The sequence below is a fragment of the Canis aureus genome, chromosome 12 (genome assembly GCF_053574225.1).
Source record: "Canis aureus isolate CA01 chromosome 12, VMU_Caureus_v.1.0, whole genome shotgun sequence".
Taxonomy (NCBI): domain Eukaryota; kingdom Metazoa; phylum Chordata; class Mammalia; order Carnivora; family Canidae; genus Canis; species Canis aureus.
In genome coordinates this window covers 30809494-30837302 of record NC_135622.1, presented here as the reverse complement: position 1 = coordinate 30837302, position 27809 = coordinate 30809494, and the positions used below count along the sequence as shown (strand labels likewise).

Here is a 27809-nt window from a genome sequence, read left to right as displayed (position 1 = left end):
AAAAAAATAAAGATAAAAATAAAAATAATTAGACCATAGAACTGAATGGATAATAATAACAAAAAAGACAAATAATACCCAAAATTTAGAGGAGCCCCTGGCTGGCTCAATCAGAAGAGCATGTGACTCTTGATCTGAGAGTTGTGAGTTTAAGCCCCACATTGGATGTAGAGATTACTGAAATAAATTTAAAAAACCGTGGGATCAAGTCCCGCGTCGGGCTCCCTGCAAGGAGCCTGTTTCTCCCTCTGCCTGTGTCTCTGCCCCACCCGCCCCCGTCTCTCATAAATAAATAAAATCTTTAAAAAAATGTTTATTATGAATAGTACTGAGTACATTTGTAGCAAAGTATGCCTCTCTTTGAAACTTTTTTTTCCTAATTATTTTTAGTAAATATGTAACATTATAAAAGTAGCTTGCCCAAAATCTGGCATCATAACTCCACTAAGTTTGATACCCACATTTGCTCCAAAGAATATTTACATTCATCCAGCATACTCATGAGATTTATTAAAAATGTAGCCATTAACCAAAGGCCTTTGGGGTATATGTACAAAATTAGAGAACTGTAAGTATGCAGTCAAATACTATAGCAATATTACTCATTTAAAAAAAAAAAAAAAAGGCCAGTGGAGTTCTATCCATTAAAAGTTAGTCAGACTGAAAATCATGACCTTGTAAGTAATCTTCCAAACCATTTGGGGATGTGTTGTTTACAGATAATATTGAACTTTTCTCCAATTATTTTACTGACATAATTTCCTTGAGGAATTTTAGAATGATTATATTCATGGTGAGGGATTACATTAAAAAAAAACTGGGCTTAGCAGGGCCCCTGGGTGGCACAGTCACATAAGCATCCAACTCCTGGGTTCAGCTTGGGTCATGATCTCAAGGTAGTGGGATCAAGCCCCAGGTCAGGCTCAGTGCTCAGAGCAGAGTCTGCTAACATTTCGCTTTCCTTCTCCCACTGTGCCACCCCGTGCTTGCTCTCTCACATCATGTACTATCTCTCTAAAATAAGTAAATCTTTAAAAAAATAAAAATAAAAATTGAGGCTTAGCATTTGGGTAAAGGACCATCAGGTTAAACCAAAGAATGGATCTTCTGCACAGGAGGTATTTTTCAAAGGGCATCTGCCAGGGTGAAGAGAGCTGCCAGTCATTTCTGTGTACCCCACAGGGCTGAGCACAGCATGGATACTTGTTAGGCAAACACTACTACTATGTGCACACAAAGGATTTAAAAAAACAACTTTTCCTACAGCATTGCCAAAGTTTAATTAATTATCAAGTCTTGTTTTGGAGATGACTCCTTACCCCTCCTAGTAATTCCGTGATTCTTGCCCTTCCTGTAAGTACTATGGAAAGAGGCAGAAACCCAGTTCCAGGAAATGCAGACAGGCTCCTGCTTCTTGAGCTTTCTACCAAGGTATCCCCAAGACAGGCAGAAGAAGAGAACTGCATCCAACAGCTCTAACATGGACTGTTCATGAAGATGTAGCCAGCCTCTATACACTCCCGGGTATCCTGCCAGTATTCCTATACTATCTGAGGATGAGAAGTGCAAGGTCAGGTAAAACCCCAACTAACAGGGGTGCCTGCGTGCAACAGTCCGTTAAGCATCTGACCCTTGATTTTATCTCAGGTCATGGTCTCAGGGTTGTGAGCCCCTGCACTCGGCTCCACACAGGGCACAAAGCCTGCTTAGGATTCTCTCTCTCCCTCTCCTCTGCACACACGCGCGCGCGCACACACACACACACACACGAGTGCGCGCGCGTGCTCTCTCTCCCCAAAATAAATAAATAAATCTTAAAAAACAACAACCAACCAACCAACAGAAACACATTATCTTTCTTGTATCTATGCATCTCTGTATCTTTAGGCAAATGAACACAAACTCAAATTAACTCGAGTTAATGAAGAGAATCAGTTTAATAGTCTTAGAAACCATTAAATGTACATCAATTGATGAACCATAAAAACCGCCACCAACAAGCACTACTATGGCTTCAACCTGATTAGTTATCTTGTATAGATTTAGAAACTTGCTTCAACAAAATTTATTTCCTGAAATAAGCTCAAGTCACAACAAAAATTTCCCATCTCTTCATTAAAATACACTTCTAGAATCCAAACACTTTCAAGATAAAAGCACTGAACAAACTAGAAATAAAATGAAACTTTCTCAATGGTGGAAGACTGAAAGTTTTCCCACTAAGATCAGGAATTAGACAAGGATGTCCACTCTCACATCTATTTAACAATATACTAGAAGCTCTAGCTGGGGTAATTCAGTAAGACAAAGAAATAAAAGGAAGAAAGAAGTAGAATTATCTCTCTTGGCAGATGATATGACCTTACATGTAGAAAACTATAAAGAATCTTCAAAAAACTATTAGAGCTGTTAAGTTCAGCAAGGTTCCAGGACGCAAGATCAATATACAAAAATAAGTTGTTTCTACACACCAGTAAGGAATAATCTGAAAGTGAAAATAAGAAAGCAATTAACAATAGCATCAAAAATAATAAATGCCTAAGAATAAATTAAACCAAAGAAGTACAAACTTCTACACTAGAAATTATAGAACACTGGAAAATATTAAAAACTTCAGTAAATGGAAAGACATAACTGAATTCATGGATCAGAAGATTCAATATTGCTAGGATGGCAGTACTATCCTAATTGATCTACGTTCTCAATAAAAATTCAATGCAATCCCTATCAAAATTCCAACTGTCTTTTTTGCAGAAATGGACAAGCTAATACTAAATTCACATGGAAATGCAAGGGATCCATGAAAGCCAAAACAATCTTGTGAAAGAAGAACTCACACTTCCCGATCTTTAAACTTACTACTAAGTCTTCTCTGTAGTTCTGGCATAACAGATATATAGATCAATAGAAGAGAAGTGAGCATCCATAAATAATCCCATACTTCTATGGTAATCTGATTTTTGACAATTATGCCAATACCACTCAATGGGGGAAAAATAGTCTCTTCAACAAATGGTAGAGGACACTGGATACTGCCTCCAAGAAAGTGAAGTTGGACCCCTATCTTATATCATATACAAAAATTAGCTCAAAATGGATCAGACACCTGAAAGTAAGACCTATTACTATAAAATTTTTAGAAGGAAACATAGGAGTAAATCTTCATGACCTTGAGTTTCCTAGATACAACACTAAAAGCACAAGAGACAAAAGAAAAGATAGGGACTACATCAAAAATTAAAACTTATGTGCCACACATGATACTACTAAGAAAGTAAAAGATGACCCTCAAACTCAGAGAAAATATTTGCAAATCAAGTATCTGTTAAAGATCTGGTATCCAGGGATGCCTGGGTGGCCCAGCAGTTGAGCGCCTGGGTGGCCCAGTGGTTGAGCATCGGCTTTCAGCTCAGGGAGTGATCGGCCAGGAAGAGTTCCACATCGGGCTCCCTGCATGGAGCCTGCTGCTCCCTCTGCCTGTGTCTCTGCCTCTCTCTCTGTTATCTCTCATGAATAAATAAATAAAATCTTAAAAAAAAATCTGGTATCCAGAATACATAAATACGTTTTATAATTCAACAATAAAAAGACAACACATTTTTTTAAACAGGAAAATTATCTGAATAGACATTTGTCCCAAAGGATATATAAAGAATCAAGAAGCACATGAAAATACACTCAATATCATCAGTCATTAAGGAAATGCAAACCAAAATCACAATGAGGGGCGTCTGGCTGGCCTAGTCAGTAGAACATCTGACTCTTGACCTTGGGGTTGTTGGCTCTAGCCCCACTTGTGTGTAGAGATTACTTTTTAAAAAGTCACAACGAAATACTTCAAACCCATTAGGATGGCAATTATTAAAAAAATATATAAAAAATAAGCATTGGGGAGGATGTGGAGAAACTGCTGAAACCCTCATGCATTGCTAGTAGGGATGTTTAATGGTTCAGCGGCTCTGGAAAACAATGTAGCTATTCTTCAAAAAGTTATAGATAGTGTCACCATTACCATCCAGTAATTCCATTCTTAGGCTTATATGCAAGGGAGTGACTTGTACACGAATGTTCACAGCAGCATTGTCCATTTCATCCCCAAAGTGTAAACAACCCAAATATTCATCAACAAAGAAACAGTTGAACAAAATGTGATATATCCACAGAACAGAGTATTATTCAACAACAAATGACTGAAGTATTGATTCATGCTACAACATGGATAAACCTTGAAAACATTACGTTAAGGGAAAGAAGCCAGGCACAAAAGGCGACATTTCCATTTATGTGAAATGTTCAGAAAAGGCAAAACTCTAAAGACAGAAAGTAGATTAGCAATTACCAAGGGATAGGTGAGGAGGTGGAATGGGGAGTGACCACTAACAAGTACGGGGTACATGAAAATGCTCTGGAGTTAGAGTGTAGTGATGGTTGCGTGGCTTTGTTTTTGTTTTTAATTTAGTCATGAGGGAGAAGAGAAAGAGGCAGAGACACAGGCAGAGAGAGAAGCAGGCTCTATGCAGTGAGCCTGACACGGGACTCGATCCTGGGTCTCCAGGATCAGGCCCTGGGCTGAAGGCAGCGCTAAACCGCTGAGCCACCCGGGCTGCCCAGCTTTGTGAATATATTAAAATCACAGAATCGTACACTTTGAAATGATCAATTTTATGCTATGTGAATCACATCTCAATTTTTAAAATATGCTGTTAGGACCACCTCATATTTCATTAGTTAATAAAAATCCTCATTCTTGAGTCAAATATTTTCAGGATTCCTCAAACCTGATTTCACATATGGTAGCTTTTCATAAGTTGATCTGATTCTGACTCTGTGCAGGCACGCCCTTCTCAAGACATATGAAAAATCAAATCTAAGTAACATATATATTAGGGGACAATTATACAAAAGAAGGTTGATTCGCGGGTTAAATAACAGGGTTTCCTAGGTGGGTACCTGTACATCTCCATTACTGTGCACATAAAATATGATGAAATTTACCGACTTTCTTCCCATACAAATGATTGGAAACCTATTTATTACAAAAAGTGGAATGCATCTAATGATTTCTTGCATGCTGTAGTGCTCCTATCTCTGCCTTGCTCTGAAGCACATAAAGGTGCATACATTTAAAAGAATGTATTTAAGAAAGACATAAACAAAACAAAGAAGAAAAAGAAAAAAGAAGAAAAAGATGCAAATGTACATATGTTGTTCAACTTCCATCTGATCTTTTAAAAACTAAGTTCACTGGAAGAGTTCCTAAAAGGGATTTCCCTTAAATTATTATAAAACAAATCTTATCAAGAAGAAGTCCATGACCCATTATTCTAACTTACAACTATGATTTATACTATTTATTTCAAAACCTTCCAGATGATAAGAAAACCTGAATAAAAATTAAAGATAAGAAGTTAGGCAGTTTACCTTCAAGCAAACTTTCCAATTCTGTCCTACGAAAAAAAAAACAGCCTTTCACTTGAATCTGGAAGCTAAGCCTTATATCTGTTTCATGATTTTGCATTTTTATCTCCAAGTGTTTCATATAAAAGATTGGCTATGGATAAAATAATAAGACAAAATAAACATATGAACAGCTATGGCCACACACACACACACACACACACACACACACAAACACCCTCTTGTACCTGAGCTCCGGATTTTTTTTTTAAGATTTTATTTATTTATTCATGAGAGACAGAGAGAGAGAGAGAGGCAGAGACAATGGGCAGAGGGAGAAGCAGGCTCCTTGTGGCGAACCTGATATAGGACTTGATACTGTAATCCCAGGATCATGACCTCAGCCAAAGGCAGACGCTCAACCACTGAGCCACCCAAGTGTCCCCAGAATTCAGGATTTATAACTCAAATACTACTCTACCCTAAAAACGTGAAATTCTCCTCCCCTCTGTACTGTGGAAAAGGAAAGCATGGAATTCCATCAGAGCTGCAAGATCAAGCTTGTAGCAAACAGTTAAAAAGAAATAAGCAAGTTGACCAAATCACTGTATATTAAATACAGCAAATATACCTGTCAATATTTATGTGTCTTTTCTTTAAAAACAAAATACTTTATAACAGTACATACTCTGTATGTATGTGGCCTCTGCTCTGTCATGGGCAGAATTATAGGATTATTTCAAAACAAATGAAATAATTAAAGTCTAAGAAGAGGAAAGACTACCTAAAACAAAAGTATGTGAACTTCTAATTTCAGTTATAATACAATGCTGCATAAATAAAACAGTATCACTTCTTCAGGTATAAGTGACATACCATTACTTAGGTCCGGTAGGTGAAATCCAAATATTTACTCCCGCAGACTTTCATCCACTAAATGTAAATTATACTTTCACTAAACTTGGTATAGTGCTAAATCAAATGATTCTTATCAAAGCTACCTAAAATTAAGTTATAGCATAAATGTAGGTTATCAAGTTCCAGTCACTAACCAATCAATCAACTGACAAGCTTACACTAATTGTCCAGAGTTTAACTACTTATTGGGAATGTCTGATAAAATGGAAAAATATGGAAATTTAGGTCTAAGAGGAGAATTGCTAAAAGAAAAAAAAAAAAAGTTAATCACAGAACAGGACAATACAATCATACAATCACACTGGCAGATAACATTTCCTTCATAAGTCTCTGGAAGGTTCCGCAGCATGAGACAGAGCTGATAGGCCCAGTTCTCTGAGTATAGATGGGTCTGGAAAAGCAGGAAGTAAAACACCACATGAAAAAGCATGCTGAATAAACAGAGAAGTGTAGGTAGCCTTCCCTGACCAAAATGGAACTTTCACAAAACATTCCACGAAAGCGGCACCTGGCTGGTTCAGTCAGTGGAGCATGCAGCTCTTGATCTCAGCGTCATGAGATCAAGCCCTACACTGGGCTTAACGCTTACTTAAAAAAAGACAAAAACAAACATTCCACAAAAGTGTCAACCTATGTTACTTCTTATTCAGCTATGGCACTTCCTAATCTGTACCTCTAAATAATGCAATGATAACTATGAATTACACTTATTTGTATACATGTGAATGGGTATACAACTGTAAGTTCAGCAATTTAAAAACTTTACTGAAATATGAGTTCCCTATACACTGGTCCCAAGCCATCCTTCCTGACAACCAGGTTATCTAAAAGGAATATTTGCTCTTTATTTGACCTATATAAGAAGGGCTCCATAAACCCCAAAGAAAATATTTAGAAATAAATCCTTCACACTTTCTGATGTTATAAAATAAAACAGAAGTACATCAAAGACTATTGAACTAAAAGTCTGGAAACCAGGTTTCTGGGGCCTGACCTGACACTACAGCAGACCAACTGTCCGAGTTCACCTAAGATGAAGGGATTTCCCGTGTTTTCAGTGCTAAAACAAAGAAAGTCCCAGGCAAATCAGGATGATAGCTAAATTACAAGCCACTGGGAGCATACTTCCCTAGCTGCTGACATATGGATAAGATAAAGGGCAAAGGAAGGGGGCACAATAGCCCAGTGGTTTCCAGGGCCATTTAGTTCTAATTTACTATGACCCTATGAAATATTTACACATTTGTTTGGATTGTATATTGCATACTATAAGTGAATGTATGATCTTATGTAGGATCAGAGAGCTCTGGAAATATTTTGTGAAGCTATATGTTAAGTTTGGAGTTACAGAAGCTTAATAGTGAAGCATAACTAGGAGGTTTCAGGTTTTTGTTTTTGTTTTTGTTTTTTTTCCATTTCTATAGCAAAGAGGAGAAATAAGTTGCTTTTAGAAAATATCAAACCATAAAAGGTAATCCAACCTTTTATCCAACACCAATCCAATCCAACACCAATATCCAATGTAATATAATAACCCCATCTTTCCCACCTCCCAGGTCACAGGAGACCCAGGCAAGACATCTGGACAAAAAATTTAAAAATAGAATGTTACTTTGACTCACTGACAGCCACTGTGAAAGAATATATTTCTACATTTTTAAGAAAGTAAGAATTCACAAATATGTGGTTATAAGTAACTGCGAAACCCAAGAGCAAAGCAAATGCAAATGCAAATGCGAGTTTCAACTAGCAACCTATGATAACAACAGAGCCATAAAAGAAAAGGATAAATAAGGCCTTGAATGTTAAGAGTATGTTTACTTTTAAATGTATTCTGTGGGAATCTCTGGTTGGCTCAGCAGTTTAGTGCCTGCCTTTGGCCCAGGGTGTGGTCCTGGGGTCCCGAGATCGAGTCCCACAGCAGGCTCCCTGCATGGGGCCTGCTTCTCCCCCTGCCTGTGTCTCTGCCTCTCTCATGAATAAATAAATAAAATCTTTTAAAAAATGTATTCTGTAATTTGTATCTTTAATCTGAAAAAATACCATTTTAGAGGATACAAGGCAAATTATATGTAAGATTAAGTCACAATCTCACATGTGGTAAAATCAACAAATGTTTGGCCATCCTCTTTCCTCACTGTGCATCCTAATGATTTACTGGAACTCATATAGATCCTAATGAAAAGTATTTGTGCCATGAAGGTGGAGTTATGAGAAATGTCTAAAAGCATAACTAAAGAAGTCTAGGGATGCCTGGGTGTCTCAGTCTTTCAAGTATCCAATTTTTTATTTTGGCTCAGGTCATGATCTCAGGGTCATGAGATTGAGCCCTGTGTTGGACTCCGTGCTGGGTGTGGAGCCTGCTTAAGATTCTCTCTCTCCCTCTGCCTCTCCTCTGCTCGTTTTCTCTCCCCCTAACGTCCAAAAAAAAAAAAAAAAAAGTCCTACCAAGTGATTTCTTCAAGGCAGGCAGATTCAGGGAAAGTTGTAAGAAAAATGCCTCTGTTCCTAGAAAATGACAACATCCACGATGTATTTTTTTAGCTCATGAATAAACTATCTCTCATCATCATTCTTAGTAAATGGGTAGCTGAGCTGTCATTAGAATTAGTCATTAGAAGTCCTTAGTCTGGCATCACCAATGAGAGATTTCTTGTTATTAAGGGCAGCCTCAAAGTCTGTGTGTGTGTTCACGTGCGTGGCTCCACAGGTACACATTTGGCTGTGTGCTTCTCCTTGCCTCTTCACACAGAAATTTCTTCTCCTGAATCAGTCAACAATAGCCTGTGCCCAAATATGTCACAGATATTGTCACAGATATGAAGGTGTGTGCAAGAAAAGTGGATCTCAGCCCTCAAGATAGTTAGAAACTATTTGGGGACATAAGACATATTCCCATGAAGCCTTCCCAATGCCAGCAGAATGGATGGTTATCATATTTTTATTAATAATATGGGGATGCTAACATCTGCATCTTATTTGCATGAATCACAAAGCCTTAAACAAAACAGGTAGGAAAAAATAAATCCATGCCATTTATTTCAAATATAGTAAAATACAATAAATATACAATAAATAACAATTTATTTTGAGTATATAAGTAGCATACTGGTGTGCAGGAGTAAAAAAGATAGGTGAGATTCTTTTAATGGCCAAAATATTACATAAATTCAGAATTTAAGGAAAAGGGACAGTCTTGCTATTATTGCAATGGCAATGGCAAAAAAGTATGGTTTCTCGAGCCTTTTTCTCAAACCCCAGACATGTGTTAAGAATAAGCTGCTGGGTGGGCACCTGGATAGCTGAGTCCATTAAGCTTCTGACTCTTGGTTTCAGCTCAGGTCCTGATCAGGGCTCAGGTTGTGAGAGGCTCCAGGCTCAGCTCAGAGTCTGCTTAAGATTCTCTCTCTCTCTCTCCCTCTCCTTTGGCCCCTCCCCCACCCACTCATGCACACGTGTGCACGCGCTCTCTTTCTCTCTCGAATAAATACATAAATCTTTTTCTAAACTACATAAATCTTTAAAAAATAATAGTAAGCTGCTGTACTAGGTAGGTAGATTTCTAGATATCCAGGTTTCGGCCCGAAGTCCTCCACAGACATACTTATACTACCTGTACTAATTGAGGTCCGAACTAGATGATGGCTAATACTCTTCTAATGAACATTTCTATTCTTTGATAAATACATCCAGGTCCTATTCCCTCTCCACCCGCCTTCTCCACTCCCATAAACTATAGTGTACAACGTTAAAGTATTTGTGAATCTATGACTTTAATTTTTCTGTTTATATATTGACCTCTTTATGGCAACTGGTTAACAAAGCAAAATCTTAATTCATACTGCTAAAACTTAGCATTAAATAGTCATCAGTTTTATATTTTCTAGTCCTAATAATCTACCCATATTAATGTGGCATATTGTTCAAAATTGTACAAAAGTTTTGGTGTAGCTACAATTCAAAATGGTGAAGCTCAGATCAAATAATTATGTATTCATTGTTTTTAGCTGGCTTAAAAATTGGCTTAGCTACATAGCAACCAAGAGTAAGGAAATATTTAATTTCTCTTTTTATGATAATCCAGTGACAACATCTAAGTATGACTTTGGTATAAAAAGGCTACATAAACATCCTTTCAACCAGAAAGTCTTATTAAACCCACGGAAAAAAATTAAGAGAAGAAGATAAATATGGGTTGTAGTATCAAACTTTCTATTATCGTTTTTATGTTGGAAATATTCTTGTTTGGACATCTGAATGTTAGGACAATTATCACCTAGTAACAGCAGTGGATTCAAGTAAAATGAACTCCAATAAAATGCTACACAATAAAAGCTCTCCTTGTTCTGAAATACCCTGTTGAGTCATTTCAGTAAATAGATAAAAGAAATCCAAAATGGAAAAAAGGAAACATGCTCAAGTTTCCATGAAGCTGTATATGCTAAGGTGAATAATTGAAACAAAAATAAATCAGGGAATTGAGAAATATGCTGAAAAGTTGTTCAAATACTACCCTTGCTTGCATCTAGCTCCATTATACAGTTTAAAATTTGGCCAAATTCTTAAAGTATTTGTTAAACAGTTCCTGCATGTGACATATGTTTCCAGGATACTTCTGACATTGATATGAGAGATTATAAAACATTTAGAAATGAAAATGTTACTCTCCAACAAAAAACACTGCAACTTCCAAGCTTCTTCTGAATTCATAAAATGGAAAAACATTTGGAAAATAGTACCTTTCAGTTTCAAAATGTTCAAATAATATACTTTAAAACAAACACAGAAAGTGTAATTGTTCAAGGCGGAGACAAGCCTAAATAAAATAAGATGCTAAAATTTATTCTAGGAGTTATTACTTTTCCTTTGAAGCCTCAATCCTATTTACTCCATTATAAATAAATTTTTTTATCCCTTCAGCTGGGAAGGATAATTTTTACCCTACCAACATGATGACAGTACCACTGCAGTGCTCACCCAGCAAGAAACGCATGATGAATAGGAAGTAGCATCAATTCTTTCTATCAAATGAAGTGTATGCAAGAATCGATTTGCAATGCGTTAATTTAAGAACTCAGCAGAGAGGCTTCTACTATATCTGGCTGATCTAAACTTGAGCTCATGATAACACTGCACAAAGCTATGGTAGATAAAAGTGATAGGTAATGCCAATAGAACAATCCCACTGACAACACAAACTCCTCCAAGAATTCTTCCAGGCATGGTGATAGGATACATATCTCCATAGCCAACTGTAGTCATAGAGATAATCACCCACCAGCAGGCAGCAGGGATGCTGGCGAAGTCCTTGTTGGATGTTTCCAGGTCCAACCCATGTTCAAGAAGCTGGGAAAGTGCACTAAAGATTGCCATGGCAACACAAATGAAGACGAGTAACATAACCATCTCTCGGTAACATCGTTTGAGAGTCAAACCAAGTGTCTGGAGACCAATGAAGTGACGGGCAAGTTTAATCACCCAAAAAATCCTCATCATTCTAAGCACCCTCAAGGTGACTCCAGCCCTCTGGAGTTGAGAGTTCTCGCCCGTAAATACTGTCATTAACACGGAGATGTAATACGGTGTGATTGCCAGTAAATCAATGATGTTCAGGGGTCTCTTGACAAACTCACACTTGTTTTTGGAGACGATGAACCTCACGATGCACTCTGCAGTGAACCAACCTATGCAGATAGCTTCAATGATCCTGTCAAGAGAACAAAAGAAGAATTGATCATTTTATTTTTAAGCATTTTAACAGCTCTTCGATATCTTCAGATAGTACTGACAAACTACTTAAGCTACTTTTTCCAGAAAACATAAAGAACAGACAGCATTACCAACATCATCAGACCCACCAGGACACAACAGAGCAACAAGTAATACAATTCAAACGAAAATTGATCTTAATAAAGATTCTATTTATATTACTGCATGTAATACCACTAAGTATTTTTTTTTGCTTGTCACTAATCCTTTAAAAAATTGATCTCTGGGGCACCTGGGTTGCTCAGTGGTTGAGTGTCTGCCTTTTAGCTCAGGTTGTGATCCCGGAGTCCTGAGACCCAGTCCCGCGTCGGGCTCCCCATGGGGAGCCTGCTTCTGCCTCTGCCTATGTCTCTGCCTTTCTGTGTGTCTCATGAATAGGTAATTAAAATCTTTAAAAAAAAAAAAAAAAGATCTCTTATTTGGTGTTTTAAAATTACTTATATGAGGATCCCTGGGTGGCGCAGCGGTTTGGCGCCTGCCTTTGGCCCAGGGCGCGATCCTGGAGACCCGGGATCGAATCCCACATCGGGCTCCCGGTGCATGGAGCCTGCTTCTCCCTCTGCCTGTGTCTCTGTGCCTCTCTCTTTCTCTGTGACTATCATAAATAAAAAAAATAAAAAATAAAAAAATTACTTATATGCAGCTAGCCACAACATGAAATGTTACTTATTCTATGAGGACAGTGGTTCTCAACTGTGATGCCAGTTATGAGATGGGTCAGAATGATTTTGTTTCTACAGAGAGTGGACTTACCCAAGTTTTTGCTGATTTATTATTTATTGGTAAATAAGAATGAACTCAAGAGCATTTCCTAAAATGTTACTTGGCTTTCTTTTCCTGTAGGCTTATGTGGGAAACACTGAAGTTGAGCTACTTTTTTTGGTTTTGCAGGAGTGCCAGTGACCTTACCAGGACAGCACCAGGTTATGACCATCCTTATCACAAGGGTCACCGTGGAAAGAAGGCTGAGGATTCCTACACTGGGGCAAAGCAATCTCTAGATTCTTCCCAAACACCTAACTAGTTTGTTTGTTTTCCATAGCTATTTTTATGCAACGTGTATTTTAAAATATAAGGCCACATTTTACCTAAAGCAGTATTTACCAACCTTTCCGCATCACAGCACGCATTGAAAATAATAATATTTATATAGCACACTGGCAGCAAGGGGTAGTATTCTTGAAGTAGAAGACACCAGCCTGGGGGGCTCTGGCTACCCTGGCCCTTGCCTGCACTCCTCAAGGCTGAGGAAATTAAATCTCAGCACACTGTTTTAGAAGCCTTGATCCAGAGAGAGAGGTAATTCTGAGGTATTTTTAATCGAATTACATTTTGAAACTCTAACTAAAAGTTGTAATTGTTATCCCATCATTCATTTTTCTCCACATAATTCTTTCCCACCACTTATCTAGACCCAAACATCAGAAGTACAATGAAGAGACAAGAAATTGGAGTAGGTGGGATGCAAGGGGCCCCTGCCTTGAGGCAACGTTTTGAAAAGAATTAATGTGCAGTCCACAAATCACAAGTTGCATTGGAAGTTACTCGGGAAAATGAATAAATGAAATGAACCATGTTCACCTATCCTAGAGCTGGCAGGGCTGTAAAGGTTAACTGTACTTATTTATTGAATAGGTAATACATTCACATGGTTTAAACTTAAAAGATGAAAATAGAGAGTATAAGAAGATAATTCTCACTTTTGCCCCATTCCCCATTACTGGAACCCAATCCCTTCAGAGGCTCTCGGGGAGAATCCACTCCTTGCCTCTTGCAGCTTCTGGGGCCTGTGGGCATTCTTTGGCTTGTAGCTGTATCTCACTTCAGTCTCCGCCTCTTCCTCCTCTGTCATGGTGTCAAATCCCTCTGCTTTCTTCTTGTGAGGATACATATGATACCATTTAGGGCCCACTGGGCTAATCCAGGATAACCCTCCATCTCAAGATCCTTAATTTAATCATATCTGCAAAAACTCTTCCGCATATAAGTAACACCTGCCGGTTCCAGGGATTAGGACCTGATATGTTTGCGGAAAAGTAGGGAGTGTTTTTCAATCTACCATACCAAGTCAGCAGATAAAGTCACAGCTTCCCCCACTGTTTCTCTACTGCATATTCTGCTGCTCCATGGATTGCATTCCCCTGTGGTTGGCAGTAGCTGCCCTGTCCCCACCAGGCCATCAGTAAAAGCTGCTGCAATGATGGCCTCTTTGAACCTGGCGGCTTAGAAAAGTGGGAGAGTAAAGAAACTTGGCAGATCTAAGAGAAGAGGAAGCTGCATTTTTTTCAATATACAGTTTTAACAAATAAAATACCACATATAACACTTCTCCTTGGTAATGCTCATCAAATAGTCCATAGGTCCCCCCATATTTCCAGCCCTCTCTACAGTGAGGCAGGGTCATATGATCAGTTTGGACCAATGAACCATGAGCAAAATGACTCTATTGCTTCTGGATGAAAGCACTTAAGAGTGAAGGCTAATTCTCTTCCCTGCCATGGCAACCTGGAAGACATGTATCCTAAATGGATACAAGATGGCTGGGGCTGCTATCCACCCAAGCCTCTGAGTGTCTGTATGGAAAAAGAAACATTCTCCATCCTGACTCAGATCGGATAGGATACATGAGCAACATATAGATCTTTGTTGTTCTAAGCCGCTGAGATCTTTAAACTGGTTGCCATCCTAGGTAATAAACTGGTAAATATAGTAAGCAGTAAGATATACACACAAAGCAATTGCAGCAGCACACAGTAGTGATGGTCATCATTTTCTTAGATTGACTGTGGGTTAAATGCACCAGTTGTCCAGCAAGAGTACTGCATCTCTTCCCCGGCCAGATAGGAGCAAGAGTGCTGCATCTGATGCCCAAAGCCTGCCACTGCTCCTGCTCTGAAGGGGCCTATCAGGCAGCAGACTCACATTGATCTTATAAGGGCTCTCCCAGCAATATAACTCGAAGATTCTATTAAATTAAGAAGAGCAAAATTTCTAATGGTGCCAAAAATATCAGAAAATGTTCTAATTATTTCCACCAGCAGCCAAAGCTGTTCAGATTAAAAAGGAGGAAATCCAAATGGTAGAATAATCCCTCAGTAAGGGAATTTCAAAGAGGTAAACTCCTCTGTAATTAGGCCCTCTGGGCTCTTCCTGCCCACCCCCCAAATCAGATGCAGTTTATCTAGAATTCCATGCCAAAGGGATGAATCAGTGAGACACCCCAGGCATCCCTCCTTCACCTAGGACTATGCCAAGGCAGTCTCCAACAACAAACACGATGAAGCCTGCCAAAACGCCCCATGTTTCCAAATGGCACTCTCGCCAAAGCCACCACCACCAACTGCTGGAAAACAGTACTGTTTTACTGAGTGCGATAGCCAACAATCGGGTACTCCCAAAGGTTACTTCTATAAAAAACAAACAGGAAAAAAAACCTCAAGAAGATACTAAGAACACCATATTCCTTAGAAGCCCATTCTGATTTCTTTTGAGGCCCAAACACAGAAGCTCATGAACTAATGGCTAATAAAAATAGTTACCACTTATCTAAGCCTTTCCCTCGGGCACTGTGCTAAGCACTTTATAGACATCACCTCATTCAATCCTTTTCTAGAAAAGGAAAGTGAATGAAGTGTGTAGTTCCCCTAATATCCCCATTCTCCACATGATGGAACTGAGGCTAAAAAGTTAAACATCTGGGATCCCTGGGGTGGCGCAGCGGTTTGGCGCCTGCCTTTGGTCCACGGCGTGATCCTGGAGACCCGGGATCGAATCCCACGTCGGGCTCCTGGTGCATGGAGCCTGCTTCTCCCTCTGCCTGTGTCTCTGCCCCTCTCCCTCTCTCACTGTGTGCCTATCATAAATAAATTTAAAAAAAAATTAAAATAAAAATAAAATAAATAAAATAAAAAGTTAAACATCTTTCCCAAGGTCACACAACTAAGAGATCGCAGTGGCACGTGTACCGAAACACACATCTCTTAGGCTTTGAAGCTCTATGGAACTTCTGAAAATACAAAAGATTTTTATGGCAATGTTCGCTGTGAATGTTAAATGATAGATGTCAATCTTTTGGTCTCCATGGTTTATGTGATAGAGCAGCATTTTTCAAACTGTCAGTTCTTAACCCATTAGTGGATCAAAATTGACTTTTTTTCCCCCAGAAATTGAATAGAAAATATCAGAGTGCAAGTATAGTCCTATGAAACTTTCATTTCAGTTACATGTAATTTACGTTAATTCGCAGTGTAAAACGTGTTCCTTCCTGTAGGTACTGGAGGACCACCACAATTGCTGGCTACCAGCAGTCACTTAACTGATCCCTCAGGATAGAAGGCCCATTCAGGAAGGACTCAGAGTTTTACAGAAGCACCAAAAAGGGAGCAAGTGCCTTTAAGCACTAACCAGTTCTACCCCTCGCCCTCCCACCCAGCCAAATGCTAGACAAAACAGAAGAGGCCATTAACTACGCTGTGTGAGGTAAAGACTAGTCTACCTCTGTGTACTATCTTCTCAACTTTTTTCACCAACGTTTTATTATGAAAAATTTCAAACATGGAGCAAATTCATTTATATTTTAAATTTTTTTTTTTTAAGATTTTATTTATTTATTCCTGAGAGACACACACAGAGAGAGAGGCAGAGACACAGGCAGAGGGAGAAGCAGGCTCCATGCAGGGAACCCGATATGGGACTTGATCCCGGGACTCCAGGATCACGCCCTGGGCTGAAGGCAGGCACCAAACCACTGAGCCACCCAGAGATCCCTCATTTATATTTTAAATATACTTGTTTATCACCTATTCACTTCTCTACCCATCTATTTTCTTTTGTCTCTACCCATCTATTAATCTTTTTTATGAAGAGGGAAATTCACTTCCATCTAAAAACTTCATAGTGCATTTCATTAACTACAGTTCAATACTTGTTTCATTTTTTTCTTTTTCTTTCTTTAAAAAAGATTTTATTTATTTATTTTAGAAAAAGAAAAAGGGTAAGAGTGCGCATGCGCATTGTGGGGGAGAGGGAGTGGGGTGGAGCCCAACACAGGGCTCAATCCCACCACCCTGAGATCATGACCTGAGCCGAAAACAAGAGTCCAATGCTTAATGGATTGAGCCACCCAGGTGCCCCATTTGTCTTTTTTTAAGAGCAAAGTGCACTTCCCTCTAGAAACTTCAAAGTGCATATCATTAACTAGTGTTCAATATTTGTTTCTCTCTCTTTTAAGATTTTATTTATTCAGGAGAGACACAGAGAGTGAGGCAGAGACATACACAGAGGGAGAAGCAGGCTCCTTGCAGGGAGCCTGATGCGGAACTCGATCCTAAGACCCTGGGATCACAACCTGAGCCGAAGGCAGATGCTCAACCACTGAGCCACCCAGATGTCCCTCATTTTTTCTTTTGATGCAAACTTCACATGCAATGAAATATACAATTTTTTTTTTTTTTTTTTTTTTTTAATGATAGTCACAGAGAGAGAGAGAGGCAGAGACATAGGCAGAGGGAGAAGCAGGCTCCATGCACCGGGAGCCCGACGTGGGATTCGATCCCGGGTCTCCAGGATCGCGCCCTGGGCCAAAGGCAGGCGCCAAACCGCTGCACCACCCAGGGATCCCAAAATATACAAATCTTAAGTGTGCATTCACTGAGTTTTGACAAAGACATAACCGCTATCATTTAAACTCCTTTTTTTTTTTTTTTTCATTTAAACTCCTATTGAGATATACAGCGTTCACATCACCCCAGGAATTTCCAAGTCTTATTTTTGTTATTGCCTTCTCTCACTTCCCAGATCCATTAGACACTTAGCAAGTGCTCAACAGATGTTTGTCCAGTACAATGTAAATGACTTTGGTAGAATTCAAGGGCCCACGATGGCCACTCCACAGCCACAAGAAGCCTTTTGGTTCTTTGGGACCTCAAGGGATAACTGGAAGCATGCCATTAAAATTGTGTTGAATTCAATTGGATCCTTTTCTTATACCATATACAAAAATTAACTCAAAATGGATTACAGACTTCAAACTACAAAATTCCTAGAAGAAAACATAGGGAAAAAACTTCATAACATTGGACTTGGCTCTGATTTTTTGGATATGACACCAAAAGCACAGACACCAAAAGCAAAAACAGACAAATGAGATTTAGAAAAGGGGGAAAAACTTAAACACTTTTGTGCATTAAAGGACACAATCTCTAAGCAGAGTGAGAAAGGCAATCTACAGGGGTACCTGGGTAGCCCAGTTGGTTGATCTACACTCTTGGCTTTGATTTTGGTCTGATCTCAAGATCGTGAGCTCAAGCCCCACACTGGACTGTGGGCTAAGCACAGAGTCAGCTTGGGTTTCTCTCTCCCCCTCCCTGTGCCCCACCCCACCCCCACCCCCACACATGTGCACTCTCTCTCTCTCTCTCAAATAAATAAGTAAATCATTCGAAAGAAAAGGCAATCTACAGAATGGGGGAAGTTATTTGCAAAGTTATTAGACATAATAAAGGGTCAACATCCAGGAAATATGAAGAATTCCTAAAACTCGACGACAAAAAAAATCAATTAAACAATTAGCAAAGGGTTTGATAGACATTTATCAAAAATGATATATGATGGCCAACAAACATATGAAAAGATGCTCAACATCACTAATCATCTGAGAAATGCAAATCAAAACCATGAGGGGGTATCCTCACATCCATTAGGATGACTACTATTTTTTTTTTTTTTTTTTAGGATGACTACTATTAAAAAAAAAAAACTGACAAGTGTTGGTGGGGATATGGTAAAATTAGACCCTTTGGGCATTGCTGGTGGGATTACAAAATGGTGCAGCAGCTAAGGATATCATTGGGGGGATCCTCAAAAAATTAAAAATAGAACTGATCATATAGTAATATGATTCAGCAATCTTGCTTCAGGGTACATATCCAAAGAATTGAAAGCAGAGTCTGGAAGCAGTATTTGCACACCTGTGTTCATAGCAGCACTATTCACAATAGCCAAGAGATGGAAGCAATCTGAATGTCCATCAACAATGAACAGATAAACAAATGTAGTATATACATACAATGGAGTATTATTCAGGAATACAAAGGAAAGAAATCTGAAATATGCTACAAAATGGATGAACCTTGAGGATATTATGCTAAGTGAAATAATCTAGCCACAAAAAGACAAATACTGTATGGTTTCCTTTTATCTCTTATATCTCACTTTTATGAGATAACCTAAAGTAGTCAAATTCATAGAAAAAGAAAGTAGAATGGTATTCACCAGGGGCTAGCAGGGGAGGAGAAAGAGGAGTTGTTGTTTAATAGGCAGAGAGTTTCAGATTCGCAGGATGAAAATGTTCTGGAAATCCATTTCATAACAATGTGAATATACCTATAACATTACTGAAATATACATTTAAAAATGGTTAAAATGGGAGGCACCTATGTGTCACAGTCAATGAACATCAGGCTCTTGGTGGCTCCGGTCATGATCTCTGGGTCTGGGATCCAGCCCTCGGTTGGGCTGTATGCTCAGCGCAGGGTCTGCTTGCAATTCTCTCTCCCTCTCCTTCTGCCCCTTCCCTCATGTTCTCTAAGATAAGTAAGTCTTTAAAAATATTTTTAAATGGTTAAAATGGTAAATTTTAAGGTTTTTAAAAATATCAGAATAATAATTTAAAAATAATAATAAGGCTGTGGTGGGATTCAAACTCATCAGAAACTGGAGCCTTAATTCAGAGCCTTGGACCACTGGGCCATCCTGGCACAAGGGGAAAAAAATGGTACTGACACTGTCATTAATTAACTTAGTGACATATTCTGCTTTACTTCAAAAGGATTTAAGGTTGATTGTTCTTGGTATTTGCACCAAGCAGAACCTGATTCAAATTTGAAACAGGGACAATTAGGAAAATAAAAATATAAAAACACCCAAAGACTGAGTATTTTTACTAGATAGTTGACCTGATGAAGCTAAATGAACTACAAAAACATACAACAGAACAGAGAACCACCTGAAATAGTTATTATAAACATGTTATAAATTTTATACACATATACACTTATGTAATTATAACAATACTATATTAAAAATAAGTACAATATCACAATTTATAAGAATGTAACATAAGGGCACCTGGGTAGGTCAGTCGATTAAGGGTCCAACTCTTGATTTTGGCTTAGGTCATGATCTCAGGATCAAAGATGGAGCCCCATGTGGGGCTCCATACTGGGCCTGGAGCCTACTTAAGATTCTCCCTTTCCGGGGATCCCTGGGTGGCGCAGCGGTTTAGCGCTTGCCTTTGGCCCAGGGCATGATCCTGGAGACCCGGGATCAAATCCCACATCGGGCTCCCAGTGCATGGAGTCTGCTTCTCCCTCTGCCTGTGTCTCTGCCCCTCTCTCTCTCTCTGTGACTATCATAAATAAATAAATAAATAAACAAATAAATAAATAAATAAATAAACTTAAAAAATTAAAAAAAAAAAAGATTCTCCCTTTCCTCTGCCTTCCTACCCCCCTCCTTCTCTAAAAGTTTTTTTAATAATAATAAAATAAAATAAAATGAAAAAGAATATGATATAAGAAAATGCTATATTAACTCAAATCCCAATAACTATTTCCTATTAAATTATCTTTAAAATTTGTTTTCTATTTCTTCCAGTATTATTGCAATATGATAGATATATAACATTGTATTAGTTTTAGATATACAACACAACTATTTGGTATAGTATATACTATGAAATGACTGCCACAATAGTTAACATCCACTACTTCACATAGTTACAAATGTTTTTTCTTGTGATAAGAACTTTAAGATCTACTCTAGTAGCAACTTTCAAATATATAATATTGTTGACTATAATCACAATGCACTACACCCCCACAGAGTTATTGATCTTGTAACTGCAAGTTTGTATCTTTTGACACCTTCACCCACATTTCTCCCACCCCTGAGCTCCTCCTCTGGCAACCATCAACTGTCCTATGAGTTTGGTTCTTTTTAGATTCCACATATAAGTAAGATTATACAGTATTTATCTTTCTTTGTCTGACCTATTGCACTTAGTAAAATGCCCTCAAGGTCCATTCATGTTGTCACAAATGGCAAATTCCCTTCTATTTGCAGATGAGTAATATTCCATAATATATATGCCACATTTTCTTTACTACTCATTGTCAATGAACACTTACATGGCTTCCAAGTCTCGATTATTGTAAATAATAGCTTCAAATTATCTTTAAATTGAAATAGGATTTTAAAAATCAACTTTATTGTCTTGGTGGGGAAAGAAGAAATATAAATTCCTTAAAGACAAATGTGTGTGTGTGTGTGTGTGTGTGTGTAAAGATAATAGGCTGTGATCATTTTTTACCCAAAATAAAGATATTATGTCCTTCTTTTGCACATCAAACTAGTAACTCACTGCAGAACTTTGAATAAGATATTTAATCTCTCCTCCTGAATTGTCTTCATTGGTTAAATGGTGACAATAATAATAGAACCTTCTCTCAAGTGGTCGCAAGAATTAAATGAAATAATATAAAATAACAGTAAGTACTGGACAGATTGTGGCTATAATTACTGTTACAAACCATCTCTGGGCTCACGGTCCTACTTTTACACTAAAAGAAGTTCAGTTTAGTGCCTTCCTGAGTAGAAAGAGAAAGCAAGGATGAATGTTCTAGCCTTTCATTCTTTCTTCTTTCACGAATTCTGCCTATATTCTTATACACTGCTGGTTGCAGCATAAATTGGTAAAACCTTTTAAAAGAGTAATTGTTAGGATATATCAAGCTTAATGCTGCACAGGAGACCCAGCCATCCACTGCAAGAATATATCCCACACACTTACCCTCATATCGACACAAGAACTGTAGAGTGAGACCCACTGTTTGTAATAGGCAAGGATAAAAAAAGATACAGAAATGTCTATGCACAGGAGATTGATTATATAAATATTTCCCAAAGTTATTAGGTTGAATCATATGAAATTGATATCGGCAACATTATGACTCTACCTTATACTATGTAGGCAAGGAAAGGAATAAGGTGCATTCCTGTATTTTGATGGGAAACATTCAGACATACAGCTGCAGAACGGTACACAAAATATGTTATAATGGTATGAATGTGCACACACAATGTTCGGGAAGGATACTCAAGAAACTGTTAACACCACTTGCTACTCCTAGGGAGAGAGCCTAGGAGCCTGATGCAGAATGGAAACTCACTTTTTACTTCATTCCCTTTCGTGCTGTTAAATGCTTTACCATGTGCATACATTATTTTTCTAATTTAATAACAAATTTAAGAAAAAGTAAAATGCATGCCCAAATAGAAGAGCAATCACCATGATGGAGTTGTCAGCAGCTTGAGTCAGCCAGCACAACCCCAGGAATGCCACAAAAGGAAAAGTCACATTCTTCCTACCCTAAGCTTTCAGGCCTAAATGTACAAGGCATTTCCAACCACAATTCTATCAGGCACATACAGTATAAAAATACATAGGTAATAAAAATTTCCAACACACTGCACATCAATGTCACCACTTTACCTAAAGTGTCTTTTATGTCCTTACAAGAGTTTTCTCCATAACAATAAGTTAAATGGGAAAAATAGCAGAATTTTAAAAACAAATCTTGGGCAGCCCGGGTGGCTCAGCGGTTTAGTGCCACATTCAGCCCAGGGCGTGATCCTGGAGACCTGGGATGGAGTCCCCATCAGGCTCCCTACATGGAGCCTGCTTCTCCCTCTGCCTATGTCTCTGCCTCTCTCTCTCAATCTGTCTCTCATGAATAAATAAATAAAATCTTTAAAAAATAACAATAAAAATAAAAACAAATCTTGATTTTTCTCGTACACTTTAATTACCTTCAAAAAAAATCCGTATCATTCATATCTTTTTATCTTCCAAACTAGATCAATAATGAGAATAAATACAGATTATGTACCGACTCAAGTGCCAAGCATCTTTCTCTAAATTTATATGTATTAATTCATTTAGTTCTTACGACTAAATACAACAGGTTTTGTTATTTTCACCACTTATGATGGAGGAAACTGAGGTAAAGACAAATCATTTGCTCATGCCCCACAGCTCATCAATGGCAGATTAATAATACATACTCATCACAGTTACATTGAATCCTGGCTGGGATTTATATATTTCCTTATTGCTGTAATCATTGTATACTTGTTATTTTATGTTCCCCACTTGATACTACTGTTGTTTACTTATGCCTGTGTTTGGGTGGCCATTTCTTTAGCACACGGGCAGGATAAGGATAGTGATAAATAGAAACACCATTGGGAGTTGAGGATTGGCTATGCAGGCCTAGGCTCCCCACTTGGAGTTTTTAAAGGGCTGCTATAATTCTGCTGGATCTCTTCTCCCTGTGACCACATGCACTAGGCTGCCCTCGCTTTCAATCCTCACTTAGACAGAAGCGTGTGGTTCTCTCTGTGGCCAGAGTAAAATGGGGCTCTACCTCCTAACTGCACAACAGTTTCTCCTCTGTCATTTCTCTGTCCTCTGTTTTAGCAACGTAGGCACCAGATCCACATTCTCTCTTTATAGGTAAACAGGGACCACTAACCTTTAGCAAAGGAACAACCAGGTTCTTGACTAGACATATGAATGCAGCGACATTTAAGAAGCTCTTTAAAAAGGGATCCCTGGATGGCGCAGCGGTTTGGCGCCTGCCTTTGGCCCAGGGCGCGATCCTGGAGACCCGGGATCGAATCCCACGTCGGGCTCCCTATATGGAGCCTGCTTCTCCTCTCCCTCTGCCTATGTCTCTGCCTCTCTCTCTCTCTCTCTCTGTGACTATCGTGAATAAATAAATAAAATCTTAAAAAAAAAAAAAAAAAAAAGAAGCTCTTAAAAAAAAAAAAGCCTAATAGAGGCAGCAAAAGTGACAAAGATGGAAAGGTAAATTGGGAGCCTGAAGCTTATTTGATGGCAACGATCATTTATTAAAATGACTAGGAGAGGGATCCCTGGGTGGTGCAGCAGTTTGGCGCCTGCCTTTGGCCCAGGGCGCAGTCCTGGAGACCCGGGATCAAATCCCAAATCGGGCTCCCGGTGCATGGAGCCTGCTTCTCCCTCTGCCTGTCTTTCTCTCCCCTCTGTGACTATCATAAATAAATAAAAAAAATTAAAAAAAAAAATGACTAGGAGAGCGACACCTGCGTGGCTTAGCAGTTGAGCATCTGCCTTTGGCTCAGGGCATGGTCCCAGGATCTGGGATCAAGTCCCGCATCTGACTTCTTGGGGGAGCCTGTTTCTCCCTCTGTTTCTCTGCCTCTCTCTCTCTCTCTCTCTCTGTCTCTCATGAATAAATAAGTACAATCTTTAAAAATAAATAAATAAAATAAAATGACTAGGAGATTGGTGCTTTAAATACACCATGTCCTATGTATAGGTACACACACACATACCCAGGAAGGGAGCCAAGTGATAAAGAGAAAGAGGGAGATTGGCAGGTAGAAGACTATAAAGTTAGGAATCCATTTCTTACCATAAACATCTATGAATAGTTGAGTTTTTCACAACTAGAATGTATTTAAGTATTAACCAGGTGATTTTTAGGTATATATTGTTATTATTCTTTGGAGCCCATAAGTTGGTCATCACTATTATATTATCCCTATTTTATAGCTGAGGAAACACACTCTGGGCTAAGTCGGTGGCCCAGCTGGGGTGCTGAGTCTGCAGCATGGACATTTCTGCTGGAGGAGAGACCAAAGACAGGAGGTCTGGCTAGGGGAACCACCAAACATTCAAAAGCAAAAATAAAGTACAAAAACCAAGCAGTGACAGTAGGAAAAGGAGCAGAGGTGTCAAGTCAGAAAAAGTAAAGTAGAAAAGTATTGTGGTTCTCAGAGAATACGGCCTCGCTTGGTTGGGAAGTGAGGTGTGCAGTGGGAAGAAGGGGTGACTGTGGAATAATGGCTGGGTGTGTACATGGAAGCTTTACAGTGAGGCTGATGAGTTATCAAAGTCAAGTTACAGCAAAGAGAAACCATTAAAGATTTGCGAACAGGTGGATTCATTCATTCAATAAGCATTTCTTAAGAGGCTACTTACTATGTGCTGGGCATGCTGCCAGACCCCTGAGTTGGGAAGAGGCCAAGTGGACTGTGGGAATACGCACTGGGCAGGAGTTTATGGGATGGCTGGAGGGTGCGAACAGTCAGGAGGCTGTGACACAGGCAAGACAAATGGAAAGCCCAAACTAGCAGAAGATGATAGGAATGAAATGAAGTGAAATGATGGAAGAGAGATGCCAGAAGCCTTCAGCAGAACCCTGCCACTGGCTGGCTATGAGGGGTAGGGAATCCAGCTGCAAGGATATGAGCAGACATTCATCACTGTCCCAGACCTCCCAGAGAGATATATCGGAAGAGGGAACCAGACTGTCCCTAAAATGAAAGGCAAGTGAAGACAGGGAAACTGCCCAGAAAAATCTCAGTATAAGAGATGCCCACTCTTAAAAAAAAAAAAAAAAGAGAGAGAGAGATGGCCACTCTGAACCATCTTCATTCTCTTACCAGATGGAAAGACACAAATCACCTTTCTAGAGTTAAATTATGTAAAGAATTTCATCAACATCTTGGGGCGCCTGGGTGGCTGTCAGTTAAGCAACCAACTCTTGATTTCAGTTCAGGTCATGATCTCAGGGTCCTGGGATCCAGCCCTGTGACAGCTCCATGGTCAGTGGGAAGTTTGCTTGAGGATTCGCTCCCTCTCCCTCTGTTTCTGCCCCATTCCTCACTCGTGCTCTTTCGCTAATAATTTTTAACAAAAAAAAAAAAAAAAGAATTTCAGGGACACCTGTGTGGCTCAGTGGTTGATCATACTCGGGTACTATCCCCGAGTCCCAGGATTGAGTCTCACATCAGGCCTCCTGCATAGAGCCTACTTCTCCCTCTGCCTATGTCTCTGCCTTTCTCTCTCTGTGTGTATCTCATGAATAAATAAATTAAATGTTAAAAAAAAGAATTCATCAACTTCTTGCTTCAGTGTTCATGTTCATTATCTTCTTTTCTTTAAGATTTTATTTATTTATTTGAGTGAGAGCATGTGTGAGTAGGGGGAGAAAGAGAATCACAAGCAGACTCCCTGCTGAGTGCAGAGCCCAAGGCGAGGCTCCATCTCACAACCTGGAGATCATGACCTGAGCTGAAACCAAGAGTCCAACATTCAATCAACTGAATCACCCAGGCTCCCCATGTTCCTTACCTTCTAACTGAGAACCTTGGCTATGGGGTGACTGTGAAGAAACCATCATGCATTGCAGTGTGAGCTGAGGCTCTCAAAGTCAGGGACATCAGGGTGGCTTCTCTTCCCCAGCTGCTAAGGAATGTGTTTTTAGAAGACCATCATGTTCTCAATGGACATAACATATCGAGTTTAAGACACACCAGCATTCACCCTTGCAGGCCACCTGATTCTCCACTCCTGGTGGGTCCTCCTTCATCCAGCAGACACAGTAATCTCTCACAGTACCTTTACCATCACCTCAAACACAAGTCCATCTACATATAAGAAGGGAAGCCTGTGTGGCTCAACTGGTTAGTATCTGCTTACAAGTCAGTTAAGTGTCTGCTTTCAGCTCAGGTCATGGTCCTGGAGTCCTGGGATCAAGCCCCATGTCTGGCTCCCACTCCTCCTGCCATTCCTCCTGCTTGTGTGCTCTCTCTCTCTCTCTCATCAAATAAGTAAATAAAATATTTTAATAAATAAATAAGTAAATGCTACAAGAAAATCAATCTTGCCACAAGAATTAATCTATTCTATATATATTATATATATTCCATATATAACGACCCAGATGGGTTCTACTCCCTTTTTATTTAATTGGTAATTCACTAGTACAAGACGTGTCCAAGATGTATAAAGAACTTTTCAAACTCAACACCCAAAAAAACAAACAATCCAGTCAAGAAATGGGCAGAAGACGTGAACAGACATTTCTCCAAAGAAGACATACACATGGTCAACAAGCACATGAAAAAATGCTTCACATCACCTGTCATCAGGGAAATACAAATCAAAACCACAATGATATACCACTTTACACCAGTGAGAATGGCTAAAATTAACAAGACAGGAAACAACAAATGTTGGCAATGATGTGGAGAAAGGGGAACGCTCTTGCACTATTGGTAGGAATGCAAGCTGGTGCAGCCACTCTGGAAAACAGTGTGGAGGTTCCTCAAGAAGTTGAAAACAGAGCCATCCTATGACCAGCAAATTCCACTACTGGGTATTTACCCCAAAGATACAGATGTAGTGAAAGTACAGGACACCTCCACCCCAATGTTCATAGCAGCAATGTCCATAATATCCAACTGTGGAAGGAGCCCAGATGTCCTTCAGCAGATGAATGGTTAAAGAGGATGTGGTATATATGTGTGTGTGTGTGTGTGTGTGTGTGTTGTATGTATAAACATATACATACATATACATACGTATATAATGTGTGTGTGTGTGTGTGTGTGTATATATATATATATATATATATAATGGAATATTACTCAGCCATCAGAAAGGATGAATACCTACCATTTACACTGATACAGATAGAACTGGAAGGTATTATGCTGAGTGAAATAAGTCAACTAGAGAAAGACAATTATCATATGGTTTCACTCCTAAGTGGAATATAAGAAATAGTGAAAGGGCCCATAGTGAAAGGAAAGTGGGGGGAAACTGGGTGGGG

General features: G+C 39.1%; 1 protein-coding gene across 50 annotated transcripts in view; it reads right to left on the bottom strand.

Annotated features, from left to right (window-relative positions):
• Positions 1-27809, bottom strand: part of KCNG3 (potassium voltage-gated channel modifier subfamily G member 3) — an 84878-nt gene that overhangs the window by 28487 nt on the left and 28582 nt on the right. For 48 of the 50 annotated variants that reach the window (XR_013349332.1, XR_013349334.1, XR_013349333.1 and 45 more), the window contains exon 2: positions 11949-12022. Coding sequence is in view for 32 of the 50 variants with exons in the window: in XM_077843440.1 (XP_077699566.1) it covers positions 11949-12022 (74 nt within the window). In the remaining 18 variants the exon portion in view is untranslated. Of the gene's footprint in view, positions 1-1913; positions 12023-27809 lie in introns of those variants that run through there. The other 2 variants (XM_077843438.1, XM_077843439.1) reach the window with 1 other exon arrangement.